Raw genomic sequence first — 13,196 nt, forward strand, 5'->3', positions numbered from 1 at the left:
AGGTACAGCAAAATAAAAAGACTCAAAAGAACAACATACTTCATTTTGAGAACTCAGTTGTTCTCCTGACACTGGTAAATCAATGAACTGAAGTAGCAATCCCTGTGCCTGCACACAGTTCAAACCCTTCTTTCACTCCCATGCTCCTTATGTACCACTGAAACCCAGGACTGACACCAAAGCAGTACCTGTGTCTCAGTAATTTGTCATAGAAATAATTTAAATGCACTTTCTACATTACCAGAATAATGACAGTAAGTCAGACTGGTTGACGCATTTTATTGTGAGATGGGGAGTCTGGTAAAAAACTAGAAAATGATCATGATGTAACAAGGAACTTAAAAATGAAGTTTCAGATTTGTAACATACATACATGAATACAGGAACAAATTGGCACAAAAATGTTAAACATTGTTCCCAACACTGTTTTATAAGATTATTCTAATTTGGCTTACTAAGGAAATGAGAGTTTTATGGTTAGACTAATCTCTTAATAAAACTGCAGAGCATCATGCTATTAGTCACACAGTGAATTTCAAAATTTAAGAGCTTTATATTAAAAACTGGGTAAAGGTAAAATGAATTGATTGCAATTGTAAAATTAATACATTCCCATTTTAATTCTTCTGTTCTACAGTCCAAGGCAAGTATAAATGTTAACATAACACTGTTAAATCAAATCTCAATGCAAGAGAACCGATCGCATCTCTACTTTAAATCTTATCAACTTTCCAAATTTTCATACTAAAATATATTATTGTATTAATACAAACTACAGTATTATACACTACACTGTGTAATAAATAAAGAAATATAAAAATAAGACACATAAATATAAAAGTTTTCTAAAACTAAAAAGGTACATATGTCAGTAAGAAGGGTATTAATACTGCCAGGTTTGAAGACATACAGTACAAAATGTTGCACAGATCTATAAACTAAAAGAAATAAAATAATACTGATAGGTAAAAATCAGCTAACATTGTTAATAAATGGGGTCCATAATAACTAACATTTGAAAATACTTATGAGCCAGATAACATGTCATGTATGTGTCTGAAATTAAAGTAAACCAATAAAGCAATAAAGCAGATTAGAAAATTTCCCTTGTAATTATTGTAGAGAAATTCTGCAAGTCAGGTATTAACCCAAAATACCACCAAATAATTAAATAATGAAATATACCAGTGTTCTTACTTCTCTGATGGCTGAGTGTTTTTTCCCCATGAATAGTTTAGAAGTTTGATATAAATTAACAAATGCTAGTTATTGTAGGCCACACATTGGATAAAGGCTGCTTAGAGCCTTTGTAATACTGATAAATGGCACTTACAGCACATAGGTCTTGCATAAGGCCAAAGGAGATACAAAGCTTCATATCATATCCTTCATATTGTTACTACATACTCAAACACAATTACAAACACTGTTTTTGACAACTTTCCTGTCCTTACCAGTATTAACACTGTTAGTCCCTGCAATCAGAACTCAACGACAATCTTCTCAACTACATTTTTAACCACATGAGTAAGAAACTTCAGTTCTTCTATCATCTTCTTTCTTAAGGCTAACAATACACTTTAAATGATAATATGCTCTACTACAACATCTAATGTCATAAACTGCTACCTTCTAGGTTGAATTTACAAAGGTAGCCAAGCACTGTTTGCAACTGCATTACACGTCTCTGCAAAAGGGAATTTTGTAGTGCAGAAGTTCTCACATTGTAAAACATAGGAAAATACTGAAGCGGATTTAGGAAATGTTTTACCATAAAAAAAAAAAAAATCATATAAATCTCTCCCAATTGTACAGTTTAAAAATTAATCAACTTAAGAATGAAAATTAATACTGATAAAACAAACAATGCCAGATGCTTGTCTAATAATCAGGTTTCCTACAACCTGTTAAATCTTTGCTTCCAGAGTCATTGTATTTTTCTAATCTGCTTCATGTTATAAACTTGTTCCTAACTTTGAAAACTGTGTGAAAAATTACTAAGTTTGAGGTTCAGGCACACCTGGATTTCTTTTTTTTTTTTTCTTTTCATTTTTTTATATATATATTTTTTTTACACAGTAGTGAACAGAAATCACAGTATGCAGGCTACTGCGTTTCCATGAAAAGCATGTATAATATAGAAGGAACTTCTTTACCAACTTTTTTTTCCTTTTAGAAAAAAACCTAACATGTAAGCTTTATTCGTTATTTTCCTCTGACACCTGCCCATTATTTTGTATAACTTCTGGTTCTGCATTGCTTGCTTGATTTATAGCTTCATCGTTCTTGTTACCTTCAGTTTTCCCATCTTCCTCTTCTACTGCTGCTTCTTCTTCTGCATCCCCTACTTCTTGTAGTTCCCTACATTCTTTTTCTTCCTGAAGTCCCTCTATGTCTTTTTCTTCTTCCTCCTCTTCCTCTTTTTCACTGTATTCCTCCTCTTCCCTGGTGAGGCTCTCCCTCTCATCCGAGTCGATCTGTGAGGGCGATGCCCTGACCACCACGTGCTCGCTGCTCAGGATCTCCGGGCCCATCTCCTCGGGCTCGGCGAGGTCGCGCTCCTCTGTCTCCCTTTTGCAGTAGGAGTAGCGATGGTTCATGTGTTGAGAGTAAGAGCCCGAGTGTGAAAACCTCTTTCCACACTTGTCACATTGGTAGGGCTTTTCCCCAGAGTGCAGTCGCATGTGTTCAATCAAATGGTGTTTGTGTTTAAATGCTTTTGTACAGATTCCACACTCGTGAGGTCTTTTACCTGTGAAATAAAAGCACAAACATTTGGGCATCTTGCAGCTGAAGTTTTAAAAATGTACACTGCTGTTTTCATTAAAAATGCTGTTGGTGAACATATTAGCATCAATTAAATTTTATATAACAAGATGTTCTACTCCAAGCATTATCAGCCTGAGTTTCTCTCCTGAGCCCAAAGGACAAAGGTGCAATGGTACATTGTCACAATCGCTACAGTAATTTGTACTTTTTAAAGGAAAACTCATCACAGGAGGATAAAGAGATTCTCATATATAATTTCTAGCACAAAAAAAGAGTAAATATAAATTAGAAAATGAGACATTTTTCTTGCATAAACTATTTTGAATTGAAACTTTTTAACTTTCTCATATTGATGGCAATTTAAATTCAACTGAGCTTTTATGTTGGTTTTTGTGTACCTGCCATGATACAGGTAAAAGGAAAATCCTTCTAAAATCTAGGTTGAATGCTTTATGTACAAAACTTGCTGACTACACAGGTATTGACATTTAAAAAAATCTGTTTTACTCCGTGTGTTTCTGCTGTTTTCCAGGTATTGTCTTGTTTTTAGAGTCTCTTATATAAATGCATCAGGAGCATCGCAGTGTTATTTTGATTTTAACATTTAAAGTTGTTACACAAAACAATTTTGCAGTCTTAGCTCAGACATAAAAGATGAGGGGAGTAAGACATCAAGGTTTTTGGTCACACTACACAGATGACCAGCACATCCATGTCACCTCATGCTAAACAAGCAACAAGGAGGGTGTTGGTCTCTCTTCCCAAGAAACAAATGATAGGACAAGAGAAAATGGCCTCAAGTTGTGCCAGGGGAGGTTTAGATTCGAAATCAGGAAAAGTTTCTTCACCAAAAGAGCTGCCAAGCACTGGCACAGGCTGCTCAGGGAAGTGGTTGAGTCACCATCCCCATAGGTATTGAAAAGACAAGCAGATGTGGCACTTTTTGGACATGGTTTAGCAGTGGACTTGGCAGAGCTGGGTTAATGGTTGGAGTCAATGATCTTAAAGGTCTTTTCCAACCTAAATGACTCAATGATTTTGAACATTACACTGAACTGAAAACTGGTAGGGGAAGAACAATTGTCTTAGAAAAAGGAGGAGTTAAAAGAGCCTCAGGACAGAACAGGTATGAAACTAGATACCTTTAATGAATACAACTTGGGAAACTTGATCAAGACAAAAAAGGATTTGTTATACTTTTAATTTCATATGTGAGATAACATTATAAAATGATAATATGCAGAAATATAATTAATACAATAATTCAGCTACTCTGTGAACCAAGAAACTAGAGCAGCATGAAGGGAGTAGCCAAACTGAAGAGTTTATTTTATGGATGTTGAGAAAGAGAAGGTAACAGAGACAGTAAGAAAGGAATATATAATACAAACCCCAATATATTAGCACCCAATCAATAAAAAAAAGAACTATTATTTTAAGACATCACAGAAGAAATTAGAGAGCAAGAGGTATTAAAAAAATCCTAAAGATACCAGAACTGGAGCCAAAAGGAACAACTATGAGAAATTAAAAATCAAAGCCAAAAAGGTGTTCTTTAGTGATTAGATTCTATGTCTAATGAATAGCTGAAGCTGTTAACTTCAGGTCAGTATAAATGTGGCTCAGTTTGAAAACCCTTCAAGACAGATAGGCATGCTGCTTTTCATGTACAGTATCAAATACATATATAATCCTTTTTTTTTTTTTTTTTTTTTTTTTTTTTTTTTTTTTTTTTTTTAATTTATAACCAGACAAGGTAAATTAGCAGTAATATATCCTCAGTTATAGGTTGCAGTTCACAGATGATTATCCACAAGCCAGATGCAAAAACTCCCCTTTTTCTATTTAGGGTTTAGGTCCAACAAATTTAAAGAAAGATAGAATTGCTGTTCTGCCAAACAAATATACAAAAACAGGGGTTTCTAAAGAAAGCTTAGCACAGGCAGTAAGGACTGCTACACTGTCCAAGAACTGGATTCCAGTTGAGATTATCAGTTACATGTTACCAAAGAAATAACAATTGGAAAAGTCTTTTCCTAGTACATACCTGTGTGTTCATACTTATGTCTCAATAATGAGCTGCTCTTCTGGAATATTTTGTCACATAAATCACATGCATACATCCCATTTTCTGTCTTTCTCATTTTTTTCTTTGGGGGTGTTGAATCAGAATCGTTTTGATCTTCTACATTGGATATTCCTTCTGAGCTAGTGTCTTGCCTTTCATCCTTCAGAAAAATTACAAAAAAAATTAAGTCCAATAAAAGAAGTCACTCACATAAACTGAAGCTGCTATTCTCATTCAATTCCATAAATAGCCAAACAAAATTGTTTAGACTTCCACAGTAAAAAAAAAAAAATCCTTTACTGCATTGTTCTGCTTTGCAGTCCCTGCCACCATCCAGATGCAGAGTCCTCACTGGGACTGGTTTAATCACATCCAAATCTGACTGTTGGCAGGTGGCAGCTACGCTGGCATGCTGCATTTTTAGGGCCCATAAAATAAATGCAATATTTCAGACCTGTAAAGCATTCCAGTAAGTGGAAAGAGCAAATTTGCCAACTAACTACACTTTTCAGTTAATGCTGTTCACCTACCTTTTGCTGCCTCACGGATTTTATGAAGTTAAAAGACTTTTTGCTGAAGTTTTCACAAAAAAGCTATTTAAGTTACCATTTGAATTTTACATATTTGACTACCCTCTTCCTCATGAAACTACCACAAGTACTGCTTAACCCAAAATTTAGGAGACTTCAAATAGTTTCATTAGTAAATAGTTTCAAAAATATAATTGTTGTGAATTTCTAAGCATTTTAAGTGGTAAAGCTTCCCTGTAAAATCACAGTACTTTCTACTGACATCAGCAGCAACACTCCACATATATTTTATCATATATTATCAAATCCGAATAAAAAAGCGTACATTAGCTACATGCACATGTTAGCCTCATTTTTTTTATATAAGCAGCCTTGTAACTCCTCAATGCCCCTCAGTCTCTGGCAATACAGAAGCCTGAATAAAATGCTAGACAGCCAATTTCTAAGATTTAAGTAGAAACACTCAGCCACTTTTCTGTTTTGCCCTGTCCCTACCTTAATGTGCACAGATGATTCTCAGGAAGACTGATCCTGATTAGATCACATCTGGATGTACCCAGGGAGGAACAAGCCAGGATACAGGAATGGCAGATGAATATAAATACCACCTTGACTTTCAACTGAGAATATATCTGCATTTTGTTTAAAGTGCCATTATGGTGTAGGATGAATTCAACTGCTCTGCAAATCAAGGAAGCAGAGCAGCACACAAGAAGTAGCCAAAAATTCCAAAGAGTTTATTTTCTGAATATGGGGAAAGAGGAGATACAGAGCCAGCAAAAGACAGAAGCCATGGTTTTATTTTGTTTTTTGAGCAGGAGCATTAGATGATAGTCTTTGAAATAGTGAGCACTAATGTCCTAGAAGATTAAGTATGGAGAATAACCGAGTTGTCCCTGAACAACAGTTTCTGTTAGTCTGGACTCAAGCTGCCTGAGCTAACTAGCTTTGCAGAGGGCACAATAGTAGTATCTATTACCCATTTACAATCAAGTAGAATAAGCCTGATAGCTTATATTTATATTTATATTTTTATTTATTTTGCCTTGATAGTTTTCTGTTAGTTCAGCACAGATACAGATTGAACACATCATACATACATCATGCAGGAATATGGGGACCGAAGTACCTGATTTCCATTGGCTTGGGTCTGTTTTGGTGGTGTCTCATGAACTGCAGGACTAACTGTGGTAGAGTATGTATAAGCCACCTGTGGAATCAAAATGGTTTGCTTATTGGCAGCGAGAGCTCTCAAGCAGGGAACACTGTTCTGGTCAGCAATGGCAACAATTGTAGGTAACTGGGCAGTGACGGTAGGTATAGCAATATTTATGGGATTGGCACTTGGTGGGATTACATTTACAATAGGATCAGAGTCTGTAACACTGTTGTCCTTTTGTGGTTCTTTTTTTGCACAAGTTAAGTTCAAAGGTTCTTCTTGGACAGAATAAACACTGTTCTGGTAAACACTAGTTATGGTAGATCTTTCCAACAGTTCTCCATGTTGCTTTGGTAGCGAAAGGTCAAGAGGTTCTATTTGTGGCTCTTCTTGTACACCCTCTGCTGTGTACGTGTAACCCTGTGAATTTCTTGATGAAGAAAGATTTAGTGGTGATGCAGATGGCGTGCTACTGTGTGAACCATTCAGAGTTGAAGCCCCTGGTAAAGTCTGAGATTTTGTTGTACTGACAGGATTTTGTGAGTTATTTGTGCTGTTCTGGGGTTCGTCCACATTTGTAGTTGCTGCTTGATCATCATTGTCTGTAGGACTGCTTAATTTAACTTGTTCAGGAGAAGACGGTCCAGAAGACTGCACAGAAATTTGTCCAGCTTGCATTTTTTCAAACCACTTTCTTACCACATCCAGTGGTAGGTTTACGGAATCTGCTATTTTTGAAAGCTCTTCTGCGCTTGGTTGTGCATTTAATGCATAATACGCCTTTAGGAGCGATAGAAGGTTTTTTAAAGGTGGCTGACCAGGAGACAAGCTGTTCTCCCCGGTTTCTGATGGGACAGGGGACTCAGGTTTCTCAGCTTCTGTTCCACTGGGCTGGGGAAGCTGAGGAGGGCTTTTTGTTTCATAGTGCTTTAATTCTTGAAGTGCATTAAGATCTCCTGGACAGTCATCACAAAGAAGACAAGTGCTATCATTGGTCTCTCCTTCAAAGTTCTTATCTTTTTCAGACTTCACTGTGAGATCTTCTGGTAATTTCTCATTTTTGCAACTATTTGCAGGAACAGAGTTTTCTTTTTTTAGATTTTGTGGAACAACCTGAAGCTGACTTGGCTGCTCCAAGCTGTAGTTGATGATGATTTTGGTTGTCCCATCTTGGTCAACCAAAGGAAGACTGATAGCTGAAATGAGGGAATGGCCAGCTTGTTGTATAGATGCATTGTTGATGGTTTCTTGTTCTTTGGACGCAAGATTAGCATGATTGTTTTCCAGTACTTGCCTTATTACATTACCATCCACTGCCACTTTTAGTACATTTTGAATGTCACTTAAATTGATGCTTATGGGAGACACCAGACCTACTGTTGGTAGAACAACAGCTTGCACCACACCCTGAGGAGAACTGGTTGCCTGCAATGGGCTACCACTACTAAAAACCCCATTCTGCAAAGGGGTTGAACAATTAATTCCTGAAGCAACCACTATGGGCTTGAATTCATAATCCACAGGTTCAGTTTTAATTTGGTTAAGAGGAAGCTGCTCTTGCAAGGGTTTATTTTCTATCTTTTGTCGTATCTGTGGTCTTGCTGGGCTACCTGGTGATGCAGAAAGGGAAGGGGAGGAGCACTGAGACATCTTAAGCCCTGACCGGGCTCGACCATTCACGGGCATCAAACCAATACACTTCTTACTGCTTATGTGTGAACTGTATGAACCAGAATGGGAAAAACGTTTCTTGCAGTTTGGGCACTCATATGGCTTCTCTCCTAAAGATAAGAAAAAAAAGAAGAAAATAAAAAAGGCATATGCAACAGTTAAACAGGTTACAGTGTAACTTAAATCAAATAATAATTACCAGAATAATTATATCATAATGATCTCTCAAAGAGTCCTAGGGAAAAAAATCTTATCTAGTGAACTGAAGAGCAAGAGTATAGCTCTGAGTCAAAGCTTCTTCGACAAATTTGTGATCCACTAGTAGATATAGGATGGAGCCCACAGGATCATGTGTTCCAGTATTTCTCTACTGACAATTACAGATCTCATTGAACTCCATTAAAGTAGTACCACCACTAACTTCTAACTTCTTATATAACATTTCTTACAACTTTTCTAATAAATTGTGTCCTTAGTGTACTTTAATATGACTAATCTCAAATGATGACAATTACAGCCACAGGAGGAATACACAGTTCTTATGTCCCAATTATTATCAATTAAAATTCTCTAGCAAGGCTTGTAACACACTGAATGATCTGAAAACACTGAAGAAAAAACAGACAAGTGAAAAGGACTGGAAAGACATCCCCATTCCTTCTGCGACAAGTCAAGTTTTCCTTAACTGTAATAGATTAAGCTGCAACTGTAAATCCTTTTGAGTTTTTCTACATATTCCCTGCACACAGCTGAAGGCTGCAGTCAGTGGTTGCAGTGTTCCAGAAGGAAAAAAATAAGGAAAGCACTGGTATTTTAAACAAGACTGCTATTATATCAGTTATAAAGAGCAGAAATGGCAACATTAGTACTCAATTCAATGCTTGATTTACTTACCACTGTGGATTCGTAGGTGCTCCTTTAGGTGATGCTTATATTTAAAAGCTTTTCCACATTCAGTGCACTTGAATTTTCGATTACCGCTGGACTGCGTCACATGTCTCTGTAAGAAAGAAATCTTAATTATTGTACAGGACAGCATCTTGCAGAAACACCTTGCATTTTCACATTGCAGAAAAAATGTAATACAAACCTGAAAAGAATCAACCATAATTGTAAGAGATTGAAGGTGGTATGGAAAAAGAAACAAATTACAAATCCAGTAAAAACTGAAGGACACATTCCTTCGAATAAATCTGATACAGTAAAAACAATGAAACAAAACAAACTTAAAATATAGTTGCTCCCTCTCCTAAATTCAGGTGAAATTTACACTGACATGTCAGTAGGAAGTTCCAGGATGAATGCTTGTGAAAGCAAAGTCATCAGGAAAAACCTGCAACCCACTACTCACAGAATATTTCATGCAGGACAGATAAACAGTAAAGTCTAGAGAAGCCTCTTTAAACTTTAATTGGTTGACTTTGGTTTTTCTATTTACATGCTTCCAGGGCTTACTGTTGGCCTTGGATTCCTCTGTATAATGATGCCACAGGATTGCTCAAGAGACAGTAGCTCAGTGACAATAAAAGTACTCTTTGTCACAATTAATTTGCAAAATAAATGTGAGAAACTAAACCAAAACAAATAAAAATATGGAGGGGTTTCCCAAGTACACAACACCAAACCTCTTCACTGTTTGCACTGAAGCTCTGTGATTATTTTTGTTAGACTTTGCCTTGTGAGAGCACTTATTGTTAAGTTCTATTCTTTTTTGTCTTTATTGCTATATTAGTTAAAAAGAAAGTAAAAGCTAAGATAGACATGTAAATACATGCACGTGACACATATGTGCAAGATCTGTAATTTTCCCATAAATTGTATAAATCTATAAACATGTATTTTTAAGGACAAAAATTACATGCACTTTTAAAGTTTAAACAGCTTAATTACCAACATAAAATGGAGGAATTAGGAATTTTTTTGTTCAAACAACTTGTTTATTAAAAAAAACTCAGCAGCTCCTTTTTAAGTAGAGCTCACTTGGCAAAAAGATACTCTACCACTATTGGGATGCACTGCAGATTTTTGGTAACCAGGGAATGCATATTCATAAGCTCATGAACAGAGCTGTTCACGGACTCTGGGGACAAACAGGCTGCCCACCACCAACAGCAGTGTGGATCAGCTGCCTCTTGAGTGTAAGCATGGGAGGAACTCCTACCCCTGGCCCTGGCCTGCTGTGCTTGGTAGCACTGGGAGCAGATGCTCACCACGTGCTGGGGCTCTTCCTGAGCACATACACAACAACTGGAGGCTGAGAACTGTGCTGGAGGAGCAGGGATGGGTAAAACACAAGATGATGACCCTGCTGTGAGACATGCGTGCAGATCTGAAGAACCTGTGGCTGTGCAGGTTGCTGCATGGAAGACTGAACTTTCTGCTATGAGATGTGCTGTCCAAATTATTGACCCTTCCTGTTCTACTCCCTGTCCTCCTTTAACAGAAGACAAATTGAAATAAGATAATCTAAATTACTTCCACATACTCTAATGCAACAGTTTCCTTGGGAGAAGCATTTGGTTAAGCTGCAGATTTTACTTCTCAGCAGATACTGCTCCCACCCTGCTCAGGGTGGGTGGGCTAATTCTTGCCTCTCCCTGGGCTCTGCAGTGAGGTCGCCACTCTAACTTATCCTGATTAGCACCTGATCCTCATTCCTGGGTTTGTCAGCTGTCTTTTGCTAGTTCATATGGCTTTTCAGCTCTGTTTAACTAAGTCCCTTCAAGATGATGTTCTAGAAAATTGTGGCTGACTCACTGCATTTCACTTTAATGATCCAATTGCAATGAGCCTAGAGGACCGTGCCAGGATTCACTTAAGCTTGCCGAGAATCACTTACTACCCTTTGACTTGAATTATACAAGCTAACAGATCTCAGGATATATACAGTTACTGCAGGTCCTGGACTACATAATATCAGTGCATGTATTCAATCTGTCAGAAATGTTTCTGCTCCAGTCTTTAAAACCTAATGTTCTATTTCTAAAGCATGGAAGTCCACACTCCACTTATCAAATTTTTAATGAGTTTTCCCGTTTTCCTGGTCATAGCTGTAAGATGCTTTACGCTTTCTGCTGTGTAGTGTTTCCAAACCTATTTTGCCTTAGCTTCTTATATTTGTAACTCTCTGTTCAGCTTTCTTGCTGTCTCTCATAATAATGTTTAATAAATCTGGGACTTCCTCAGAATTATTTTGAAAGATCTTCTTTAAATGTAACCGAGAAATCATAACACTTCTCCAAAATACCACCTGTAATACTTTCATCTTCATTTTGTCAGGTTCAAATGGTTTTCCCCATCTCAGCACTGTTAAAGCCACGTTTGTTTAGTTAGTTTGTGCCTGTGATATGTGATATATTTCTAATACACTGTACATAATTGCTGTTTTCTGCTTAATAAAGAATTAACTGCAGCATTCAAAGAATATTCTTCTGCACTCCTTCAACGACTGAAAGAAGAAACATCAGCATCAAGATTTGTAACTAGCCACTAATACATCTCTGCACCAAATGTTTACAGTGCTTAGGACTGAAGCCCACTCCTCTCACAGCAGAGAACAAAACTAATTAATGAGACTCCTCAAAAGTTACTTGGAAGACAGAAATTCCAGGTATATCAGGGTTTTTTCACAGATGGTTTGACCAGTTTCCAAGAACTGCCATTTCTCAGCAGTGTGCACAACACTGTGAAATTTTGAAAGACTACCTACAAGTGCTTCATAAATTGATGACAGAAGAATTAAAACAAATATAAGAACCACTTTTTCACACTTTCAACATCTCTTGGGGCTTCATATGTGAAGGCAAACAACACATACAGCATCACCTCCTACCAACTGTTAGTGGTGTAGGAGCAGCCAAGGGTGCTGTGAGGACCATGGGAAGGAGAGAGGGAAGAAGGAGAAAGTGCAGGATGGCTCTCAGCTCTCTGTTGGAGCAGGAGTTTTGCATATCTTCCCCTGGGGCTCAGAAGGAGGCCCAGCATGCAGGCACCCCTTCCACTGCCTTCACTAAGATAGACTTTATTTTTGCTCGTTGCTTCTTTTTACAGAACAGTTACAAAATTGTCACATGATATACATTACCAGCTAACAAAGTTATCCAAATAATCTATGGTCAGGTGAAGTCCTTTAAGAATAAGACATCAAGTTTTAAACATGCAGCTGTTTAAGATCCACAGCCAGGAGGTCAATACTTTACTAAGGACAAAAGTTCGTTCTCCATTACACAAATGATGTAATCATGTATACTCAGCCAATTTTGAAGACATGAAACTTTATGATAATAACATAAACAAATAAGTATTTCAAATTTGCCAAGTATCTAAACTATTGTAGTTTAAATTCTGGCTATGGCTTGAGAGAAAAGAACACACTTAAATGGAGGTAATACTGAGTTCCAGATACTCCATAGAAACAACATTAATCAAATACAATTGTGCCTTCAAAAGCATAAATCCATTAAAATACTTTTGTGGGAATACAGTTTAAGGTCCCCTTTTTAGCGATTCTTCTTAGTATTTTTTGTTTTTTCATTCAAACTACATGCAAGTATGGGAAAGGTTTCTATCCCCCCCAACTACTTTATTTTGATGGTTTTAGGCTTGTGACTGAAAGCAAATGTGGTAGCCCACAAGAAAAGCATATAAATAGCATTCGCAAATTTTATGGTTAGAAATATACGATGTAAGTAAGATGAAAGTAACTTTTAAAGTGCAAGTGAAGCCAAAAAGGAAGAGAAACAGAAATTAATATTTCATGGGAAGAACATTTGAGTAAAAAAGAAGTGCCACAACAGAATATGTTGGTGAGGTTATCCCAAAGATCATCAGATAATAAAATCCCTGCAGTAGGATGGCCGAGACTTCTTGTACTGATTTAATTGACCTGTGAATGTGAACACTCAAGTATAAAAATGTATAATAAATTTTTAAGCCTGTTAAACTGTTGGACGTGGTGATACTTTGTAGCATGGAGGTTTAACAGCCAATGTGTAAAAAA

At 36.9% G+C, this 13,196-nt stretch overlaps 1 protein-coding gene across 3 annotated transcripts in view; it reads right to left on the reverse strand.

Annotated features, from left to right (window-relative positions):
- Positions 1–2,019: 2,019 nt before the first annotated feature.
- Positions 2,020–13,196, reverse strand: part of ZEB1 (zinc finger E-box binding homeobox 1) — a 120,916-nt gene continuing 109,739 nt past the window's right edge. For all 3 annotated transcript variants that reach the window (XM_083859126.1, XM_083859125.1, XM_083859127.1), the window contains 4 exons: positions 9,092–9,197; positions 6,497–8,307; positions 4,817–4,997; positions 2,020–2,752 (listed from right to left, as the gene is read on the reverse strand). In XM_083859126.1, coding sequence (XP_083715252.1) covers positions 2,199–2,752; positions 4,817–4,997; positions 6,497–8,307; positions 9,092–9,197 — 2,652 coding nt within the window. In that variant the 3' untranslated portion in view covers positions 2,020–2,198. The remainder of the gene's footprint in view (positions 2,753–4,816; positions 4,998–6,496; positions 8,308–9,091; positions 9,198–13,196) is intronic.

Source organism: Zosterops lateralis (genome assembly GCF_965231275.1).
Source record: "Zosterops lateralis genome assembly, chromosome: 1".
NCBI lineage: Eukaryota > Metazoa > Chordata > Aves > Passeriformes > Zosteropidae > Zosterops > Zosterops lateralis.